Source organism: Elaeis guineensis, chromosome 9, assembly GCF_000442705.2.
Source record: "Elaeis guineensis isolate ETL-2024a chromosome 9, EG11, whole genome shotgun sequence".
Lineage (NCBI taxonomy): Eukaryota > Viridiplantae > Streptophyta > Magnoliopsida > Arecales > Arecaceae > Elaeis > Elaeis guineensis.
The window spans coordinates 25,509,711-25,534,176 of NC_026001.2; the positions used below are offsets into that span (position 1 = coordinate 25,509,711).

The window sequence follows — 24,466 nt, forward strand, 5'->3', positions numbered from 1 at the left end:
CGGTGAATTGGTTCAAGATTTTGTTAGATCAAATTTGAAGGGAGAGCTTGTCAAATTGTTTTCAATACTCTTTCATTAATTTGGCAGCTTGCTCCGGTTGGAGCATCCAAGTGCAGAGGCTTCAAGAGTAATGGAAGGGGACCTCCAACTTCTCCCTCCTCTAGGGTCATGTTGTGATAGATGTCTTGCTCTATATTATGATGAAATAATTTCATGTATGCTTTAATGAGTGTTTATTTATTGCCTGGATGATCTTTTGAACACTATATCATTTTTATCTTTGCAAGAATAGAAAACAAGTATCGCTATGCTCCAATGCATCGCACACAACAAAAATATAAATAGCACCTATAATCTGAAAGTATCAAAATCATCCCTCATCTAAGTCCCAGTATTGTATTGAACTTCACTAACAGAAGAAGCTATAAAATTAACTAGTCATTGATATTTATGAGAAAGAAACTCATTAATGAATGTCAACTTAGAAATCACTGGGAAAGAATCCAAGGAAAACTTCAATGAGTGACACCTTCCCACAAAAAAACGTATTAGAAGCCTCATTTGATTTTTAAACAAGGAGAGTTTTCCAAATAAGATTTAGATGACACATAAATGCCAAAATCAAAGAAGAGTATCTCACAACAATTTTCCCCCTATGTCGTGAATAATAGGTAGACAAGGCCTTTAAGATATTCCACAATTTCAGATCCACCAAGTTTTGAACTTCCATAAACTCTGTCAACGAAGGTAATGGGAACCTGCAACAAATACAACGTCAAACTTGGACATGATCTTAGAATTGGAGGTGCTTCTGCTGTTAAGGAATTACAGAATTTATAGCATTAGCAAAGCATATAACATTATTTTCAAATCTGGAGATGTGTTAGTATATTAAACTAACAATCTCATCTTCTTGATTAATTGATAAATGAAATGATCAGCAATGAACAAATTACAGTAACAAAGTTCTTCGAAAACAACAACATGGCTATTATCTGATGCCCTATTTGGTTCCCGGTAAACCCTTGGTTCAGTGCTAGTTATTCAATTAACCAGCCAAAAACCACCACTTTCTTGGTAGTTAAAGTTAGCCAATCCATGCCATTTTACCCACTTAAAGATATTTCAAGGGGAACGGATGGATACCCAGTTACGCCCCCTCCCCTTATTTTTTTTCCCTGTTTTACCCCTCTTTCCTCATATTTTGCCCCTTTCTTCCCCACTGCTTTTTTTGTACTCAAACAATAAGTGGTATTTAACCTACACCTTTTCCAATGAAATAGCATTGTTGTCATGTCAGCAAAAAGGATCAGTTAAGTGAGCAGCAATCAAACAGCAATTTTTGTTCAGCTTCATGGTTAACTGGTTAAGTGGTGGATACTGATAGTTTAGGTTATCCACACCCAGTGAGCTATCCAGCAACCAAACCGATCCTAATGCAAAAAGCTCAAACTTAAATGAGAATTGCTTTAGTCAAAACATGGCCAAGCACGACAAGCAAGGTATGCTGCAACAAAAAATAAGGCTATTGTCCTTACCTCTTCAATGTGATATCCTTTCCTCGAAGCTCTCACAATCATCTCCATCTGAAAGACATAACCTTTACTAACACATGAGCTTATCACATCTTCAAGAACAGACCGCTCATATAGCCTGTTCAAGAATAACACAGATTAGTTATACAGACCAAAGTGCTGCATGATTTTCCCAACTGAAACAAGGTACCTAAAGGAACCGGTCAAATCTGATACACCAGGCCATAAAAGTGTCTGTGCAAGCACATTTGCTCCCCTACTTGTCAGTTTGCGCATAAGGTTCCATCCATGGACACCACCATTTCTAACATAACGGGTCCCTGTAATGATATTTGCACCAGTTTCCTTTTGCTTCCTAATAGCATAAGATGGTCAGATGATGACTGCAGTGGTACCAAGCTAACTTGTCTGGTTGTATCTTTCTATGCTACAATAAACTACACTCAGATTATCATTATTCTTGTAAATGAAATGACCATCTCAGCTTCTTCAAATCATGAGAAAACATCTGTACAAGTAGTATATAGGACTTTATTATAAAATATAAACAATTTACATTATGAGTTTATAATTTTGGCAATAATAAATCTAATTTAGAAATTATATGAGAAATAAATAAGCCACAAATGAATGAGGAATCTTCGTATCTAATAAGTTAGGCAGATGGGTGATGAATCCTCATACACAAGTCTATGAAAACCTTATAGTAATCATTTTCCGTCTATTGTTGAAATGAGGGAACCACTAAAAGAACTAGGCCCTCCAATTCCTATAACAATATTCTCTATGGAGAAGGAACATTCTGATAGACAAATATGTGGATATTTGTAGAAATTATTACAATGTATTTTGTTGGAAGTCTTACCTGATGAAGCTTGGTAGGTATTTGGGCTGTAAACAAGAGTATAACATAATTAAAGGAAATAAAGCAAGAAAACTAGAGCTAAGATTTTAGAAAACTCAATAAGCTAGATAAGCTAGTATTTGAGAGAAAAATGGAAAAAACCTCATACATGGTGGGAAAGATCTGCATCCATAATTACAACAAACTCCCCAGATGCATGCTTTAGTCCATGATAATAAGCAGTTCCTGAACAGTAAACCATATCAGGGACTACACTTTTATTTCCTTGTTGAAAGAAATTCTAGAGACTTACCTAAACCAAGCTTCCTCGGCCTTGCTCGTAACAGCTGGTATTATTGAAGAAATGAAATGGTTAAGTATGGGAGGAGCAATTAAAACCAGAAAAATGGTTCCATATATCAAAAACAAAGATTAAACCTTTCAAACATAAAGACTAAACCTAAATACTTACAATACGATCTTCCCCGTACACTTGCTGCAATTGTTTAACGACATCTTGAGTCCCATCAGGACTTCCATCATCTACAACAATGACTTCAAAATCAACATCCCTAGATCAAAGCAAGAAGGATGGAATGCCAATATTAGTTCTAACTTCTAAAAGGATAAATTTAATTACAATCATGCAGCAATGGGACATAATCAAAGAGAAATTCCCCTCCCAACGAGGGTAATATCGAATCATCAAAATAGTCTGAAGTATTGGATCATTATGTTTTCAGACACAAGACACTTGCACAGGTACCAGATAAGTAGCAAATGCAAGATGATAGTTTGAGTCAATCAAGCCAATGGAACCTTGTTATGGAAACAATACAACTTTCTTGGAATAACAATTTTCATTCTTACAAAATGCCTACCCTGGAAAAGGATAATCTCAAAAAGGTAATATGAACAACTAAATTCAATAGAATTTATCTTAAATAAATGTTACCAAAAAAACTATCTACAAAGAAAATCTTCACCAGCCAATGTGGAATTGCTCAAAGCATCATAACTTGCTCAAAATAGACTGAATTTGTGTAGTTTAACCCTTCAAAAGATTCGCTAGTTAACATGCCCCAAAAGCTTATATAATATTAAACTATAGAGGACTAGAAAGTTTCTCAAGGAATTTAGTACTAGAACAGCAAATAAATCTGAAAATTTGACGTTTAATTCATGCCTAAAGAGAGTTAGCTTCACAAATGGTAGATTTTGTTCAAATTAGTATATTGCACTAGCATCATGTGCCCGAACATTGGCCTGCCAGGGTTGAACAAAGGTGCTCTAATACCTGGCATTTTCTAATAAAAGATTAACTTCACAAATTAATGGACAAAGATCGCTTAGTAATGGCTACATGAATTATTCCAGTTCCCTGTATCAGTTGAATCAATTTGATATGAATGTAATAAAAGGAGCTGCAAGACTAAATTTACCAGAAAAGGATCAGAATTAGATGTAGTGGTCAGTATCTTATTCATTTACTGTCACATCATGCCAAAAATCAGGAAGTGACAGGTGAAAAGCACTTTAAAAAGGGTTCTTATAGGAAAAAGTATTCCTGTTATTTGAATTCATTTACATGATACTCTACAAGCTTACATTGATGTCAATGAGGGAGTTGGAAATTTCTTCATGTAACCTAGGTTATATTGGGACACCATACCAGATGATTTGAACCCAGGTTATACAGACAAGTGCGTGCGCACACACACACATAAGGCACTCATACAAGGTAATTTTTTTTTTAATGCTTGTTTTTGTTTAACTTAAGTGTTAAGTTGAGCATCCAGCCATCGATGTTTCACCACAAGGCACTCATGGTAGATGGTCATTAAGCTATTATAACCAATACAAGTGCACCTCAAACTCCATCTTAAGCTCAGCTTCTCAACCTATCCATTTCAGACTACCTTCTCTATGCTTCTTCGGTCAATGATCGCATTACAAAACCTTTTTGGCATGTCACACACCTAAATATATTAGTCCTTCAATCATGTTGACGCTGTTGCTTCTGCCCATGCATGACACATGAACAGAGACTGACTAGCCACAAGTGTCCCTTCCTCATGAGATTCAAAAAATTTGAATTGGTTATCTGATTCAGCATCTTCAGTGGCTGTCTCAGATAATAATATTGAAATCTATTCTCCTTAAGTTTTCTTCCCTATTCTTGAGATGATGGAACTTGTCTCTCTAATTACATGCTCCGACTACAAAAGTCATGACAACTAGGCCTCCCTGAACCAACAGCTAGTCAAACCAAACCAATTGGTGGGTTGAAAAAAATGACCTTACCCAACATGTATAATCATAGACAATGAAAGAGAAGATTATGGAGAGGATAATGGAAAACGAAAGAAAAGAAAGGAGAGACAAGAAAAAAGAGGAGAAGAGAGGAAGAGGATAGTGGCAGCATCTTAGGGAGGCACTGGAGGAAAAATGCAGAGGCAGCTTCCAATGGCCTAGGGATCTCCAACTTCCAACTAAACCACTACCCAACTACTTCAAGTTCCAATAGGAAAAAACAACCCATTAAACTCAGTTGTTTAGACTTAGTGTTTAATATTTAATATGAGAAATGGTTTAAATCCCCATACTAAGGTCCATTCCAATCTAGTCCTCAGTTGGTAGGGGATTGGAACAAGTCGAGACAGACTAGGATAGATTGAAATAGTCATTAACAAAAAGAATAAAAGAGAAAAATAAATTGCATGAGGACATGTTAAGTCATTTGTATCAAGTGTTGTGACCCAACCATCCTGGCCCATCCCAATAGGTACCAACTAAGATGATTGGTACATCCCACCTCAAGATAGAACCAGTGTCCTACAGCTATCTAAGCACCATTCTCTCATGAGAAAGGCAGTAATGGCAGGACATGCTAGTATGATCAGGTCTTCGATCCTTGAATATGAGCAAATCAAACACAATAATTCATGACCTGTAAAAGAAATGCATTCAACTTTTATCCTAAAACTTCATCTCATCATTACCTCTATCCTCTAAAGCCCATCAAGCATTTCATACAATGGTTTGGCAGCAACTGCCATGTTAGCCACTAAAGCTGGACTCACTGTCATCTCTACTTCCTAAAAACATGTTATCAGCACTCTAAATAAATTTACATACGGTCAAAGTCCAATAAAACATCTCTGTCTCTGGACAAAGGATGCCATTCACGATTATTTTCCAAAGCACAAGCCCAAGAGAACAGGAGACTAAAACTGATGCACACTCAGAATATAAAGAAATGAAACAGACAAAATACTGTTCAGAAAGAACAAAAAATTGTATCTTAAATCTGTTAATACAGGATAAAATCAAGGTATTTTGCTCCATATCTACTAGTTTTGGCAACAGATCAACTCTCTGAATGAGTCACATATTCTACAAGTATAACAAAGTATCTTGCATCATCAATGTATGACAATATCAATTATCCATCCTACCACCCACTCCCTAATAGTTTGCCATTTAACTATCAGGTTCAAAAGCATAGAAATACACTAGGAATAAAGGAATCTACACATAAAGACATAATTGCCCAAATAAATTAAAGTTTAAGCGCTATGAATGCATGTAAAGTTCAAGGCACAAAGGAAGTCAAAAGAACATATAGTTCAACGTCATTACTTTTAAAATGATGTCCAAGTTTGTTTCCATTCTACAACTCAAAGCCATGACAAAAGAAGAAAATATATTAATACTACAGGGAAGGTGAGATGATGTAAACCACTCAATGACAAGTCAATGAAAATGTAATATAACTTCATCCATCACACACACCCAAAGGATTTGCCAGTAAGCATGCTCATCCCACAAATCATACTCAAGATAGAAAAATCAATTAAAAACAGGATGGTAACAATCAGTAATTAGTTCCTACTGTAATAACCAAATCACATGGCAAATATCCACAAAATTGTAATATGTAAGGCAACAAACCAGAGACTGTACTCTAATAACTATTAGAGCAAGAGTGAAAGGTATACTTGAGATGCTTGAAGACAAGGTAGATTATGATGGCAATGTTAAGGCGCTCATTGTATGTGGGGATAATTATACTGTATTTGTTCTCCTTGCCCTCGTGTTTTGCCATGCCTATGAGTATTGAGTCCTTTGCAAGTTATCAGAACCTAACAAACAAAAAAAAGTAATAAAAGGGTCAATTAAAGAAAATGATTAATTGTTCAGACCAAGTTCTTCTAATACTGAAGTAAATACGGGATTGTTCAATTCTTGATTTTTATCTCTTGTGCTTGTCCTTTGAGTAAATTCTGTGTGAGATTAATCATGCAATCATGACATATAATGACCAATAGGATCAAAATATAATTTCTGGACTGTTGAATAATAAGCTTTAAGATGAATCTGTAACATTGTTTGAGACTGCATGCAACAGATGATAGAATGTCTCTATCCAACTTTCTACTAGTTTTACTTACCAGTTTCTATCCAAAAAATGACATGAGTATAATCCATCTCTTTGATCTTTTTTTCGGTTCGTACATAGAGCAGATTGTGATATTTTCATAGTGCATTTACTTAGTTCGCTGCTTATTCATAAATAATCACAATTATTTGCGGTCTCCCATATAGAATTTAGATTTGGAAAGATAACAACAGGTTCATGGAGATGACTATTTCATATCTAGAACCATATGACGTATGTTTGGACAGGGGCCAAGTACAAGTCACATGATAGAGTTGTGAGAAAGAATACTTGAATAATGGCTAAATAGTATTTGTCATTTTAACATTTTGGAGCACCTCTGTTAGAATCACTCTACAATCACTATGGTTGAGATAACGGCATTATACAAAATAGTCATAACACTCATTATTTGACAATACCATTGGTTATATAATTTATTGTTATTTAAATACAGATGTACATAGTTTATTGTTATTTAAATACAAATTCATAATACAGCCATATAAAATCAAATTACACTTACATGCTATATTGGCTAATAATAACTGTTGCAACATATCAATAAAATAATTTGGAAGTTTTTTAAATTTCTTAGCAATTGTTACATTGTTTTTTGAGAAGAAGCTATATTGTTCCAACAACCTATAATTGACTTAGACCATGGCTATTGTCCGGTAACAAAAAGGTTATTGAAACCACAATGACTTCTCTGTTCATGGGATAGACACCCTTCTTTTTATATTTAACAAAAAAAAATTAAAAGGACCGTATCGGACTTTCAAAATTAACTGCATGTCTTATGCATGTTTGACACATATCTATAATCATTCTTTTTTATAAGCATTATGTAATTTTCCCATATCATAATTTAACCCTCTTATGAAAAGAAAACTCCACCTTGCACACTAAAATGGTGATGCCATTAGTTGGAGATCCTTTCTTAAACTCACTTAGGGTTAAAGAACTTTAGATCTCCTTGATGACACTACAAAAGTACCTTCCTAGAATATAACTCTAAGGAGCTCAGACTCCTAATCAATACAAGGACTTGCAAAATAAATTCCAAATTTCATTGCCATATCAACACAGATTAGAGTTGGTACAAGCCTTCTATGATAATAATGCCTCTAAGTTCAATAATGACGCACTTGATACTCCCAAAAGTTCTTCAAACTCTGAAAACTTCTACTTATTTATCTTGAAGATTATGCTTTCAAATTTACCATGACCATCTTTAAACTTTGTTATATCCTTAACAAACTTCCTATTTCAAATCCATTCAGGTCTCAAGATTATGTATCTTGAACTCATTAAGAGGCATCTTTAAATATCCTTAACACCCTTTTTCTTCAATGGACTCCGACATATATGAAGGAGTGCGGTTCGTTCATCAAATTCCTATCAATAGCCATGAGATGATCATCTTAGAATGATCCTTTGTCAGCGGATGCTCTTATTATACCGTAGTCTTTGAAGGATGAGAACCAACTATATAGCATCTACATCAATAATTCAAGCATTGTATACATCATTAGTCCGATCCTTTGTAAGAACTACCCATAATAACGAATTTGCAAAATAGATCTGTTTATCATAAAGAGATTCATTGTTCTAGACCCTGCTTCATCTTAATTGTTATTTGAACAAAAAGATCACAATAAACTTTTTTTAGTAAAAGTTATGTCTTGATCCAAGTGAGGATAGCATTTCTCTTCTGCATGTCTATGGAGTTTTGAAAAATCCAAACATCTCAAAGATAGATATAGAGGTAGGAATTTGTCAAAAGAACCGTACTCCGTATATGTCAAGAGTCCATTGATGAAAAGGTGCCGGGAAAAGCTTAAACCCAATTCCTACAGTGATGGATATAAATGCAATTGAAATTCCTAAGAAGTTATACATTTGTGTATTGCAAGGAAGGCCAATCAAGAATCGAGGCCTGTGCCTGCCAGCCGACGGTACGAGCCGATATGGGTCCGTTCTGGACCAGACTGGTGCAAACCGACACAGGAGAAGAAGGAAATGCAGGAGGAGGAAAATAAAGAAAAAGAGATAGAGAGAGGAGGGAAGAAATAAAAGGAGGGACAGGAAGCCATCGAAGGGCCTCCAACTAGCCATCATAGCCATCAGACGGCACAATCAATGCCTGTGGTGCCACGGGCATAAAACAGGGGAGATCGACATTGTTTCATGGGATTTTTTAAAAAAAAAATTTGATTACCGTGAAGCCCGCAATGGATTTGCAAGCTTTACTATTTTTAATTTTTTTAAAAAAAATTCAATAGTGAAGCCAGCAATAGATTTGTGGGCTTCACTTAGACGAAGCCGGCAAATGCATTGTCGATTTTACTATTCATTATCATTTTTAAAAAAACATGATGAGAGAATAAGGACAGTCGCCCCTGTTCGTAGGTATGGCTTCGTCCGCATGTTTTTCTCTGCTCGATGGCCACGGCGGCCACCCGACACCCTCCAACAGTCTCTCCGCCAACTGCACGTCCCTCCAAACCATCACTTCCCCTCTCTCTCTCTCGTTTAAATGTCTTATCAGACAACACCGAGCCGCGAAAGCCTCCACGGCCCTTTGGCGACCTCGACGGGCCACCACTGGCCTCCGACGGCATCGTCCCATCTTCTCCTTCCCTCCTCTCTCTCTCCCTTCCACTCTTTCCCTCTCTTTCCCTCTCCCTCATCTGGTGTTTCAATTTATCCGTCCAAACCGTCCCGATTTGCCATCAGTACGGCTCAAAACATCCCGAACCGTCTCATTCGGGATAGTTCGGTGAGCGATGGTATATTGATAAGACCATTCACTATTTCTTGAAGTTCGATTTTCTCCAGATAAACCATATAGCCAAGAGAAACCATGAATCAGAATAGAAGAGCTTGCCCCACCCATGAGTAAATATTTCACAATAGCCTCATTGGATCGTACATCTCTCTTGGTGTATTCAAATAATAGGTAAGAACATAAATTGAAACATTCTAGACCTACAAAGATGGTTATTAAATTGTTATTACCAAGGTCTGCGGAATCGGAACCAAGATCTGTGCTGACCGACTGACGATATGAGTCGATACAGATCCGTACCAGATCGGACTAGCACTAACCAATACAGAAGTGAAAGAACCAAAAAAGAGGAAAAGAGAAAAAGAGGGAGGGACAGGTGGCCGAAGGAGATACTAGTGGTGGCCACAAGCGGGCTGCTGGCACGCTCGGAGGGCGACCAAGGCCTCCGCTTCCTCCACCAAATCTCGACCGACAAAGAGAGAGATAGAGAGAGGAGGGAGGGAAAGAAAAGAAGGGATGAAAAGCCGGCAAAAAGGCTGCTGAAGGTACTCCAGCCGGCTGCTATGGCCATCGGATGGCAAAATCACTGCCTATGGCTCCGTGGACGTGAAAAAGGACAATCACCCCTATTTCATGAGATTTTTTTTAAAAAAATCCAACCATAATGAAGTCAGCAATGGGTTGCCGACTTTACTTAAGTGAGCCTGGCACACCGATTTCTCCGATTTTTCAAAAAAAATTGAAATAATGAAGCCGATAAATTTATTGCCGGCTTTACTATTCATCTTCGTTTTTAAAAAATATGATGAACTGAACAGGGACGATCGCTCCTATTCCACGGTTGCAACTCCGCCCACATCTTTTCCTCCATCTAGTAACCACGAGCCCATGACGGCCATCTAGCACCCTCCGATAGCCTCTCCGTTGGCTACGACCCCTCCAGTACCTTTACTCCCCCTCTCTCTATCTTTCTTGATTAAACACCTTATCGGACCACACAAAGCTATGAAGCCTCTATGGCCCTCCGATGGCCTCGATGGACCACCATCGGCCCTCTGACGATGCCATCTCTTTTCCTCCCCTCCTCTCTCTCTACCTCTCTTTCCCTCTCCCTCGTCTGATGTTCCGATTTGGCCGACTGAACCATTCCGATTTACGGCCGATATGGCTCGAAACATCCTGAACTATCTAATTTGAGATCGTTCGACAAACGTTGGTTAGTACCACATAAAAATATTCCTCCAAGAGTAGCTGTTAACACAAATAACAGAAACTCTGTTATAGCATTTTTGTAAATTCAATGTACTCTACAAAGACAAGAATACATAGAGTTGAACATATTAAAATAAGAAATTAAAAGATTTCATTGAAATTGTTCGTTTAAAAATTCTTCAAAAAGTTAATTATAGGTTCTTCTCTCTATCAGAATAATGGAACATTATGCTTATTACTAAACTTGTTGAACAATGAAATAGAAGCAAGGTCTATCTGTTTGATCAAAAGTTGAATCGATCATCAGAAGAAGAATTAGGCTAAAATTTTAGATACATTCCAGAAAAATGAAACTTTCATGAAAGAGAAGTAAATGAAACGCTTTCATAAAAATTCTCGTAAAGTCGAGAATGAAGTTTTCATTCTATACATGCTAAATCATGAATTAGTAACTACATCCAATCTCCAAAAAAAGTCCCAATTGTTGCGAACTTTTTATTTTTGGAATGGGATATTTACGGAATCCCCATGAATAGAGCAAATCTTATTCCATAATATTTCTATAAGATTCCTCTTTCTTATTCTTAAGCAAGCACCTGAGAGGGCTTAGTTAATCATGATTTATATTTCATCTTTCTTTTTCATTTTGTTTGTTTCAAGAATGATATCATCCGATCCTTTTTCTATTGATTCTTTTCCGATCGGGATGTATGGATCCATGGATCTATGCATCTAATAGAACCTATTCATAAATTAACAAAAATATGCAAAAGCTCTATTTGCCTCCACCATTCTACAAGTCTTTTCAATTTTGCATATGGCATTGCCACTCTCTTTGGCAACATCTACTAATTTGAAACTTAATTTGAAAGCCATATTTCAACCTGGACGTTTTCGGGATGCCCCTAATAACTAATGAATGGCAAGTGCTTTTCCTTGTGTAGAACCTATTTCAATAGAAACTTTATGAGTCGATCTACCTACATGTCTTACTTTTACTATTATATCGAAAGTTACTCCATATATTGCTTGACGTAAAATAGATAGTGGATTTATTTCTATCTTTTCTTAAATCTTTTCACGGCTTGATAGATAATTTGATAAGCCAATGATTTTTTTTCGCATTTCATAATACAGTTAGCCAACATGTTAGCTAATCAATTACGATAAATTAGATTAGATTTTGCAGTTTTTTCTTCTGCAGTACGTTGACATGACAAGAGTGTGAAAGAGGTTCAAAAATCATTTTTTTATAAGGACTAAAAACAAATCATTTATTTTGGCTTTTTAACCCCATATTGTCGGGTGCATTTCGAAAGATATGAAAGATCTCCCTCCAAACGATACATATGATTGTCATCGAATACGACTTCTACAGAATTCTATATGTATCTATAAGATCGAGTATGAAATTCTATTTACTCACTTTAAATTGAGTATCTGTTTCCCTCCTTTTTCTGCAATGATTGAAAATCCTGTATTTTATATATCCATAAGATGGAGTCCTTAGGTTTCCAAAATAATGTAATATAAAAAGTAGTACTTTGAATCATTGCTATTTCACTTGGACTTGTTCTAAAAAAATTGATGTATTTCAAATTGTTTGTTGACATGGACAAAGTAAGGAAAAACCTCTAAAATGATTTCAATATTGGACCTTGGGCATAAAATAGTTCTGAATCGAATATCTTTAGAAAGGATCTTTTGTCTCATGGTAGTCTGCTCTAGTCCCCTTACGAAACTTTCATTATTAGGTTAGCCATACACTTCACATGTTTCTAGTGATTCACATGACATCATCAAATGATACCAGTCTTGGATAAGAGAATCTATAACGCATTCGAACGCCCTTGTTGACAATCTTTTACTCCGACAACATCTAGGATTCCTCGAACAATGTGATATCTCACGCCATATAAATCATTAACATTTCCTCCTCTTACTAATACTACATAATGTTCTTATGGCCAATACCAGGTATATAAGCAGTGATTTCAAATCCAGAGATTAATCATACTCTAGCAACTTTACAAAAAAATAGTAGAAAAGTTGTGAGATAAGTCACCCTTACTATCACTCTACAGAACCACACATGAGATTTTCACCTCATATGGCTCCTTGTTCAATTCTTTTGAAGTAATTGAATCTTTTTCTTCATTTGAGAATCTCCCCCATTCTACTCCATCCTGAAGAGTAACTAAGACCAATTCAGTCACATTTTCATGTTCCAATTGAACACTTTCCGTTTATAATCAAAGAGGAAGATTATTCTTTTTACCAAATATTTGCGGATCATATCATAATTTTATAATAAGAACAAGAAATCTTTCTCGCTCAATCCCTTTGCCCCTCATTCTTTGAGAATCAAAGAGATCTCTTTCGAGTTTAAATTTGTGCATTTGAAATCTGAGCACTTCTATATTCTACTTATTTTTTCTATTTACTTATTTTTTTGCTTTATTCTTTATTTCATTTTGATTTTCCTTCTCTCTTTTCTTTTTATTCCTTTCCATCATTCCTTAAGTCCTATAGATTTGTTGATCCTGTAGAATGTGACCCCTTTTCTCATTGAACGAAGGGTACAAAATCAATTAGATTGATTTTCGATCAAAAAAAAAGTGCTATATAAAATCTTCAATTTTTTTCCTCTTCCTCTATCCCTATCCCATAGGTACAGTATTTGAATTAATAGGGAATCTTTTCTTTTATATAAATCAATATTATTATATTCCAATTCCTTCCTGAAACCTCTCAAGAAAAATTTCGAATTAGATCCAAAATTGACAGGTTGGCATGAGCTTATCCATGCTATTATGCACTCTTCAAATATGAATCAATTTTTTGACCTGACTTTCGTGCTTTGGTGAGTCATCCGAGATCCTTTCAGTGACTTATATTGTGTTGAAGGGATATCTATATGATCCGATCGATTGCATAAGGCCCGCAATAGCAATTGAATCGAAAAAAAAGTACACAGAAAAGATAGTTCTTTTCTATTCTATTATACACTATTAGTATTAGTTAGTGATCCCGGATCGATGAGCCCTTTCTTCCATGATGAACTGTTGGCATCAATCCTACATTTTGTCACTATGGACCGAGGAGAAAGCGGCTCAGTGAGAAGAAGGTTGTACCATGAAAGAAGCAGGGAGGTCAATCTACTACAAATATACAACATGGATTCTAGCAATGCAATAGAGTTGGGCTCTTATGTCGATCCGAATGAATCAGTCTTTGAACAAAGATAAATCTTTGCCTGCTAGACAAGAGGATAGTAAGTTACACATTTTGTCTCGATAGGACATATATTTTTATTACTATTAAATTAATAAATAAAAATAAAGTACTTAATGATGGGCTTACCATTATCCTTTTTCTTTCTTGTATGTGTTCCTAAGAAAAGGAATTTGTCCATCTTATTATTTTTCGAGGTCTTAAACAAAGGATGTGGAAATATATAGAAACTCTTGAATGAAAATTGGAAAGAAATGTAGCTCCAATTCCTTCGGAAATGTAAGATTTTGGGCACAACAAGAAGGGATTTCTTGACTGAGTTCTACTTATCCTCTTTTTTTAACAATACCGAGTCGGATGCTTCTCCTACCAGTATCGAATAAAACATACATAATAAAATCTTGATGTAAAACCTGCTCGATTTAGATTAGAAAAAGCGTATGGATTTTATGAAACCATATGCTATGGCTTAAATCCATAGTCAATCCTATTGCTGATAAAAGCGGTTGACAATTAAATTCAATCTTTCTCATTATTTTACTATCAATAATAGTGCAAAAAGAAGGTCCAGCTTCAAGTTGTTCAGGAATAGTTGCGTTGAGTTTCTCGACCCTTTGTCTTAGGATTAGTTAGTTCTATTTCTCGATGGGGTTAGGAAGGGAACTTAGCAATAAAGTATTATCGTGGAAGTCATCAGTTCGAGCTTGATTATCTCTAAATCCAATGTGAGTTTTTCTATTTTGACTTGCTTCCCCATCGTGATCGAACGAGAATGGATAAGAGGCTTGTGGGATTGATTTAATAGGGTAGGGATGGCTATATTGCTAGGATCAAACTCCAGACTAATATGAAGCGCATGGATACAAGTTATGCCTTGGAATGAAAGATAATTCCGAAGTAGCTTTGTCTACAAACAAAAAAAATTATAAATAAAAAACTATAAGCAAAGCAACCGTGGATCTCATGGAGAGTTCGATCCTTACTTAAGATGAATGCTGGTGGCATGCTTAACACATGCAAGTCAAATGAGAAGTGATGTTTCCAATGGTGGATGGGTGAGTAACACGTAAGAATCTGCCCTTGGGAGGGAACAACAACTGAAAACAATTGCTAATATCCCATAGGCTGAGGAAAAAGAGGAATCATCCGAGAAGGGTTTGCATCTGATTAGCTAGTTGGTGAGGCAATAGCTTACCAAGGTGATGATTAATAGCTGGTCCAAGAGAATGATTAAACACATTAGAACTAAGACATGACCCAGACTCCTATGGGAGGCATTAGTAGAGAATTTTTTGCAATGGATGGAAGCCTGACGGAGCAATGCCATATGGAGGTAGAAGGCCCATGGATCGTGAACTTTTTTTCTTGGAGAAGAAGCAATGACAGTATTTGAGAAATAAGCATCAACTAACTCTATGCTTGTAGACATGGTAAGATAGAAGATGCAAGTGTTATCTGGAATGATTGTGCGTAAAGCATTTGTAAGTGGCTTTTCAAGTCCACCGTCAAATCCCAAGACTCAACACTAGACAGATGATGGAAACTACCAAGCTAGAGTATGGTAGGGGCATAAAAAAATTTCGGTGGAGCGGTGAAATGCATAGAGATTGGAAAAAACACCAACAACAAAAGTACTATGCTGGACCGACACTGAATTGAGAAATGAAAGCTAAGGGAGCAAATGGGATTAAATACCCCAATAGTCCTAGCTGTAAATGATGGATATTAGGCACTGTGTATGGAGACCCATGTAGTGCTGTAGCTAACGTGTTATCTCAGCTAGGGAGTACATTCACAAGAATAAAACTCAAAGAGACTAACAGGGGCCCGCAGAAGCGGTGGAACACGTGGTTTAATTCGATGCAAAGAGAAAAACCTTACTGAAGCTTGACATGCTGTGAATCCTCCTAAAAGAGAGGGGTGCCTTTGGGAACACAAACACTGATGGTGCATGGTTGTTATCAGCTCGTGCCATAAGGTGTTGGGTTAAGTCCCACAATAAGCGTAATCCTCGTATTTAGTTACCATCGTTGAGTTTGGAACCCTGAACAGACTGTCGGTGATAAGCTGAAGAAAGATGAAGATGACATCAAGTCATCATGCCCCGTATGGCCTAGGCAACACATATGCTACAATGGCCAAGACAAAGGGTCACGATCCTGTGAAGGTGAGCTAACTTCAAAAATATATCCTCGGTTTGGATTGTAAGTTGCAAATTGCCTGCACGAAATCAAAATCGCTAGTAATCGTCAATATGGTAGTGAATTCGTTCCGAGCTTTGCACACACCACCCATCACACCATGGAAGCTAGCCATGCCTGAAATCATTACCTTAACTGCAATGAGGGAGATGCCAAAGGCGGGACTACTGACTGGAGTGAAGTCGTAATAAGATAGCCGTACTACAAAGTGCGACTGAATCACCTCCTTCTTGAGGAGAGATAATGCTTATACTTGTTGCGTATTTTGATTTTTCACACTACTTCACATCCAAAAAAAAATGAGCTACATCTGAGCTAAGCTTGAATATGAAAGTCCTTTTTCATTTCTCAATAGCAAAGTGAAGTAAGACCAACCTTGTGAGCTTATTATCCTAGATCGGAACAAGTTAGTTGATAGGATCCTCTTTTTTACATCCCTATGTCATCACACAAGAGAGACATGGGGGCACAAGACATGGGGGCACAAAACAAAAAGGAAAAAGAGGGATGGGGTTTTTCTCACTTTTGGCATAGTAAGCCTCCTAGTGGAAGGCCCACACAATAGGCTATTAGCTCAGTGGTAGAGCACACCCTGATAATTGCATCATTGTGCCTGGGCTATGAGAGCTCTCAGCCACATGGAGAGTTCAATGTGCTCATCAGCGTCTAATCCGGAGATGTGGATCATCCAAGACACATTAACATGGTGCACTTCTCTTGTTCCATTTACTTTATCACTAATAAATTAATCTCTTGTTGATTTTTATACTAATCTTGAACTTGCAATTTTCGGACTTTGACTGATGTTATGCAACCTACCTTTCTAGCCGACTTTGACCAAACAAATGTAGCACCTTTTCTTAAACAAGAAAGGCTTTTAGCTCATAACATAATATAAATATTTTCATCTAAAATCATTATTTATACCAAGGTTCACCATCTCGATATCGGTACCATCCTATTACAGTATCGATATGCGGTACGATAGTGTGGGTATGGGATAGTATGCCATATTGGTATAGTACCTTATGCTCCATAGCGGACGGTATAAGACAGTATGGCAAATCATGATATATACTATGTATAAAAATGACAGCTTTGAAATTAAGGAATATTTGTTCTTGATTATGTCTGTTATTGTTTTATGCATCCTATCTACACTGCATATAGAGATCAGAAAATATTAACTCTTGATTTTATCTATCATTTCTTATACCAAGAATACTCCTATTTATCTTACAAAATAGCTTAATTATCCCACCAGCTTTCACATCACAGACACTTTCTCTTCTCCTTTTTCTAAAACCTTTCATAAAACTCCTGAACTCCCAAAAAGATTGGACTCTATCACTCATTCTCTCTTCTCTATACCCTCTTCGCGCATTAATTTTGACATGCACTCTCTCTCCTCCTTTCCCAATCAAATTATATCCCTTTTATAGAACTCCTCTTCGCGCATTAATTTTGACACGCACTCTCTCTCCTCCTTTCCCAATCGAATTAGATCCCTTTTATAGAACTCCTAAACAAATTGGACTTTATCTTTTTCTCTTATTTGACTACTAAATGGATTGGACTCCTTAATTCAACTCCTAAACAAATGAGACCCCATTACTTGCTCACTCTCTTCTCTCTTCCCTCAAAGACTCAAACCTACATAGTGCACTTGTCCGGTTGCTACTCTTCTAGAATCTGGAACTGATGATTTTTCTTTTTTTTTACAATCATTATACACAAATTCATTTTCGTATTTGGCTTCAAGTATTAAATTTTGGACGAAGTTGATTGCGTGTTGAGATTTCTTTTTCTATCGAAAGAATTAAAATTTCAGCAAATTATGTACCTATCCACATCCAAATATTTTGTCACCATAGCACGTTATATTGCTAATAATCATGCTAGACATTGTTCACCATGGTTATTCCAGTTCAATTTTGTTATTTATCCAAATTCAACAATCTTCTTTTAACGAAGTGATTTTTTCTTGTAGAATATCAAAACATACACTAATGATTTAGATTGTTGTTTCGATATAACTTTCAAATCAAGCTTATTAGTCTGACCTAATGCGTTTTACGCTCTCAGGCGGGGAATCCCCGGACTATTTCAGACATAATACTTTCTCTCTTGTGCGAGTGAGTGAAGGAAAACACTGGGGAAGGTCAACAGAAACTAACCGGAGATGAGATCGATCCGCGGGAGATGCGAGGGTCGGAGATGCCGTCGCCGGAGGAAGAACAGTCGGAGAGAGTGCCGTGCGTCGGAAATCGGAGCGCCAGCAATCGGCCCAGGACGGAGCGCAAGAGGGTTCGAGGACGAGAGAGGACGGAGGATGGGTGGGATTTTGGTTTTGGAGAGGGCGAGTTGGGGGCGGTTGAAGCAAGGTTCAAACGGCGCCGATGCTCCCCGAACAGGACGGAGCCGCCGAAACCGTTAATTGACAGTCACAACATAAGACGCAATTCCGTACCAGAAAAGTAACGCCGTTATATCGTTGGAAAGAAGCCACGCCAGCCCAAACCATGGACGTTGGCTGCTGTACGGTGAAGTACTAGAGGCTCCAAAAGAAGGCTGCTGTTGAGGGACTAAAATAGCTGGTAAGCCATTCTTGGGTCATCCTCCTACTATATATTTTGTGATTTTAGTTATAAATGCTAATTCAAGCTTTCGTTGAAAAGGATATAGGAGAATTCAAAGCATTTCGTTACTTCTTGTGGGTTGATTGGAATCTGGCTTGATAATAGGAATGAAAGGTATAGGAAAGACTAGATAGAGCATAATTAAGGATGGAAATATAATTGAGGATGATGGGATAATCAGGAATGGCCTCGAACAAGCCTTCCAATGGGCAATAGAACTAATCTATGACAGTTGGGCCTTTCGAAATTCTATAATGGGCATCAATGTTGCGATCAAAGATTCGTGGCTCGGATGAATCAATTTTCGCTCTCACATATATGAAATATTGTCCGTTTCGACCTCTGATCGCATTGGTATAAAGTCTCATGATTTTATTTTTAAAAATATTTCATGAAAAGAGAATGTTCCATTTTATAAAAATCAAAATCTTTCTTAACTTACAATCGATGTAGAATTAATGATGTCTTCCCTTCTACACCCCAACACCTCCTATTCCATGCAAGTTGAATAATGAGGGGAATGAATCCTTATTTTCTATTGCTACCATTAATGAAATAGAGGATATAAATATACAATTAGATGTATGGCTTCTAGTAAGGCAACAGAACCTCATAGATTCCAACCTACATTTTCCAAAGTGTTCTGGCAGCCTATTATATGAAAAAGATATAGTAGCTACAGTAAAGGACAATCTTATGACTACCAAAGAAAGATTTACTGCTTAAAAAAATGAAATGCAACATTTACTGCTCTGGCTTCAAAGAAAGATAATCCTATTACTACCAAAGATTATAGACCAATGAGTCTTTTTGAATATTATTTACAAGATTTTAGCTAAAATCTTGGTCAACAAATCGAAACCTTTATTGCATAAGCTAATTTCAAGTAATCATGGAGCTTCTGTGCAAGATAGAAACATATCTGATTAAGTTTTTTGGCTCAAAAATTACTTCATTCTTTTGAGAGGGCCCGTAGGTTGGAAGCTTTTGGGGCAAACATGGAGAGGGCATATGACATGGCAAACATAGATTATCTATGGTAAGTCTTGTCGAGGCTTTGTTTTTCTAATCGATTTATTCCTTGGATAAGGAGATCTGTCACTTGTGCTGCCTTTTTCAATTCTTGCAAGAGGCATCCCGACTACATGGTTTGGTTCTTCTATGGGACTAAGGGATGCCTATTATCCCCATTTCTTTCTATATTGTGCTCAGAAATGCTTTCCTTGGCTCCTAATAATGTTGTGGAGAAGGATAACTAAAAGTGTACCCAGAAGATCTTTAATGGTCAAAAGGTCTCCCACAATTTGTGCTGTTTGTGGACAACTATTTACTAACTATCACACCCGGGCCGACAGCCTGAGCCGACCGCACAACAAATGGCCGCGCATTCATAGAGTTTGACCCCATACGATATATAAAGCCTGTCTTTTTATCGATACATTTATATTATTTTAAATTTAAATAGTGATAAAAAATAATTATTTTAATTTATTAAAAAAATTAATTAGAACTACTAAATAATAATGAATAGATCTAATCATTTCTTCAAAGAATAAGTAATCATGTGCCTTCTAATTTTTAAACTCCTCGCTGCTCAAACCCAAGCTCTGTATACTCTTCTGCTTCTAAAAAAATAAAGAAGGAGGTGAGCTTGACAGGCTTAGTAAATTTTTAACATCTATGAGGGATCAAGCATAAAATAATTCTCTTCCAAACATAGCAACCTAACAATAATAATAATAATAATAATAATAATAATAATAATAATAATAATATATACACACACCAACATAATTTTTTTTTTCAAAATATACCATGCACGATAATAAAATATAAGATTTTCTATCAGTCTTGATGACTACGGCCACAATCAGTCCAGTGACAAGATCTAAAAGAGACTAGTTCCAAATATAAAATACATGATCCATCAGCGTACACCAATGACCAGCTTCATTGGCCGACTTAGAAGGGAACCAGCTCTGATTCACATGGCTAGATAAGTCCTCAAAATAAATATGTGATATCCCAACGTATACCAATGATCAGCACCAACTGACTAGATCTAGAAAGATTAACTCTATTAATAATCAGTCCCGACTGATTAGACACAGAATTAATTTATGATATATAATCAACGATCAGTCCTGTTGGTTAAATTTAGATCATATTGTGACTAAAGAATTTTTCTCATCAATTTTCATAATGTAATCATACTTATTTTTATAATAATCTTAAATTCAAAGTATCAAATCTCATTTTCAAAAACTAATAAATAATTTTTATTCAAAATTCATGCAAAAATGAGCTTGCACAATCTCCTTTTTAAATAGTACACAATATTAAAATAAAAAAATCACTTTATTTCAAACTTACAATTTGTAATAAATAGTACATAATTTTGAATAACATTTTCATGAGAGCATGCCTAATATAAATATTTTTTTAATTTTTAAAATATTTTAATATATATTTTTTGTAAAATTTTTAATTTGAAATATACATGATATGTACTTAAAAAAAATTTCAGAGAATAAAGGGGACTAACCATTCTAATCAAATCCAACAATCACAACCTTCAACTCGTTGTTCAATCTTTAAACCTAGTGATTCAATCGGTGTATCATGACGCAAGAATTTAACAAGTTCAAAGGTAATATAATATATATTGCCAATGATAGGCAGTCAATAAAAACTAGCTAGGATAGTGATCAATATAATAGATGGTCATATTAATATCGTTCCCAGACCTTCTATTAGGATCAACTTGGGATTCATAAAATAAGAGTCCAAATTTTTCCACTAGATCAGTAACCATGTAGAGTTAGAGTAGAGAGATAAAGAAAGAAAAAAAAAGAGAGAGAGAAAGAGAAAGAGAGAAAGAAGAGCGAAGGGAGAACAGAAAAAAGAGAATAGAGAGCTCTCATCTCTTCTTTGAATCAGGAGAACTCTCCTCCCCTTTTTTCCAAACACAACACCAAAGAGGCTAGGACCGACAGCCTACAACGGCAACCGATAGTAGTGACAGACCTCCGATGAAGATCTCAATGGCAGCCGTGGCTAGCAAGAGCTGGTAAAGCTAAAACAAAAGAGACAAAGCTCAAAATCGGGGAAGACCCCATTCACGACCTCCGGGTGATTGCCAACTGCAAACGACGTCAAAAGTCCAAAAAAAAGAAAAGGGAACAAGGCTCAAATCTCCTACCTAGGTCTAGTGAGGCCCGAGAGTGTAGTCCAGATATTTTTTCGATGAAATCCAAAGGAAAACTTGGAGAAGAGCATGAAAATCAGTGATGATTTCTCGAGAAATTGGTGATGGAATCTAAGATAAGAAAAGAGGAAAGGAGCTTTTATAGATGAGATCCTATGACTTTAGCTAGGTTTTGACTTGTCCGAATACTTTCAGGGGGTGTTTGGTTCGTAACCGGAATCAAAATGAGAATGAAAATGGAAATGGCTTGAAATCGAAATCGAAATGATCAAATCCTCTGAAGCGTTTGGTGAATCGAAATGATCAAATCCTCTGAAGCGTTTGGTTCGTGACCGGAATCGAAATCGGAATTGGACTAAAAAATTGAATCCACAGAGGAGAGTAGGGATTGAGTTCTATATAGATTGATCCATTCCCATTCCACCCCAGAATCAGAATTAGAATGGGACTTCTCCCAACCAAACGGTTGGAATGGGAGTCACCCATTCCAATTCCGATTCTAAACCTCCACTTTTTCTAACCAAATACTCCCTCAGTTATGTCAAAGACGGAAGAGGAAGAAAAGACTCCTAACTGGAGTCTTCTCCACTCAAGCATGCATGTAAGCGGTCTAAAGGCCCACCTCAAAGCGAAGCCAGTCAATGGACCGGGCCTAAATCTGCACCCAAGGGGCCAGATTTCACACTAATAGCAGGGGCCATCAAGGTTATTCTTAAAGAGGCGGTGAAGGACCATTGTATTGCCTCGGATCGGCGAGTTAACCTGGTGAAATCCGATGTATACTTCAATCCATCGACTCCACAAGCTGCACAAGCTGAAATCAATAGCTATATGGGATTTGCTGTCAAAGTTGAGACACTTCTCTATCTGGTATACCTATGTTAGGCAATCTGATTTCAATTTATCTTTGATAAAGTGTTTAATAAACTTGTTGGCTGGAAGTGAAAAATCTTATCCTTTACTGGTAGAACAATCATGCTACAATATATATTTACTTTATCCTACTTTGCACATTAAGTAATTGTTATATATATATATATATATATATATATATATATATCCCACTGATCTCCCGGGTCTTGAACGCCGAACTCCATCAACACTCAAGCTTTACCCCGAGGTGCAAGGATGCTGACCGGCTGACGAAGAGAACACGGGGCTAGTCGAGGAACGAGGAAGGGAGATGCTGGCAGTAGAGACCCAGAGAGGGTGAATAAAGGAAAAAACAAACCATCAAAAGCCAAATTGAGCAAAACGAGCCACGAACAAAGAGCCATAAATGTTGGGCAAGAGGCCAGACACAAGAAAAGGGGCCAGGACAGGGTGGCCCCCAACTTTAAAGTTTTCCTTATTTGCTAAAAAAATGAAGCAAAATAAAGCTTTGCTAGGAATGAAATTTTCTCTCTTTTTGACGGTAAAAAATAAATTTTAGATAAAAAATTCAAAATTTCTTTGCCAGAAGCCACAATTTTTTTATTCTCCGAAACAGAATGTTTCTACGAGAACACAAGAAAAGTGGGTGGCGGTAAAGTTACTGGGAGTTATTTCTAGCATCCTGAATCAACTCCAACTGACGCTCGAAACACAATTACACCCCCACCCCCAACCCAAAATCATCGTCACAAAGTCAAAAGAGAATATTCTCCTAGAGTTTTTCTTCGCTTCAAACACGAGAATATTCTGCTTTCCTTATCCTCTTCAGCCTTCCCCTTTTCTTTACTTTCTAATATATATATATATTTTTTATTTTCTCAGCAATCAAATAATCTCAAAGTTCTAAATTTTCTTCAGATCTTCATCCCGATCAATATCCAGATAAAGAATTTTTTAAAGAAAAACTGCAATATAACCGCAGATATCAAGCAAATCAAGCAGTTTTTCCATCAGACAAAGCTCGGAGAACTACCTTAATTTCAGCATAATCTCACAATGCTATATCATTGCAGAAGAACACAGCTGAGCCACTGCCGCGAGCGCACTTGCATCTAGGAAGAGCTCCAACTTTCAAAATTTCGATGACGGGCTGTGAATTCTCCAAGGCCCGACAAGCCATCCATTCTACTAGTTTATCAAGGGTCAAGTAGGGCACTCCCAAGAGGCCATCAAAACTTGCTGGACGCATCTCAGTTATCCTCTCTCTAACTGCAAGTCTTATCTTTTATCAGGAGAAGCCCATTTGTCATAACGAGTTAAAAGTGCAGCAAAGCTTACAATTTCCATATCCACAATCTTTTGAGGATCCTCTCCGCTTCTTTTTCCATCCTGTCCTATGGAGGATCGGATCTGTCTCCCGAATCCATAACCAAGACATCCCTTTGATTAGTCTGCCCCCCATCATCCACAAAAAAAAAAAATATA

General features: G+C 36.7%; 2 protein-coding genes across 3 annotated transcripts in view; both read right to left on the bottom strand.

The window, feature by feature from the left end:
• Window positions 1–508: 508 nt before the first annotated feature.
• LOC105051278 (dolichol-phosphate mannosyltransferase subunit 1) lies at window positions 509–24,152 on the bottom strand. Of its 2 annotated transcripts, none has more exons than XM_073243908.1 (9): window positions 24,015–24,152; window positions 6,381–6,524; window positions 2,852–2,951; window positions 2,693–2,726; window positions 2,549–2,625; window positions 2,401–2,426; window positions 1,726–1,890; window positions 1,539–1,653; window positions 509–758 (listed from the first exon to the last, which is right to left on the bottom strand). In XM_073243908.1, exons 2-9 carry the CDS (start codon window positions 6,485–6,487, stop codon window positions 654–656), a joined length of 729 nt encoding a protein of 242 aa, XP_073100009.1. In that variant the 5' UTR covers window positions 6,488–6,524; window positions 24,015–24,152; the 3' UTR covers window positions 509–653. The 2 variants fall into 2 exon arrangements, with proteins under 2 accessions (XP_073100009.1, XP_010929926.1); XM_010931624.4 differs by lacking the exon at window positions 24,015–24,152 and adding an exon at window positions 18,439–18,768.
• Window positions 24,153–24,307: 155 nt separating this feature from the next.
• Window positions 24,308–24,466, bottom strand: part of LOC105051277 (coilin) — a 41,451-nt gene continuing 41,292 nt past the window's right edge. The window contains exon 14 of the transcript XR_012134521.1: window positions 24,308–24,432. The gene's annotated coding sequence lies outside the window, so the exon portion shown is untranslated. The remainder of the gene's footprint in view (window positions 24,433–24,466) is intronic.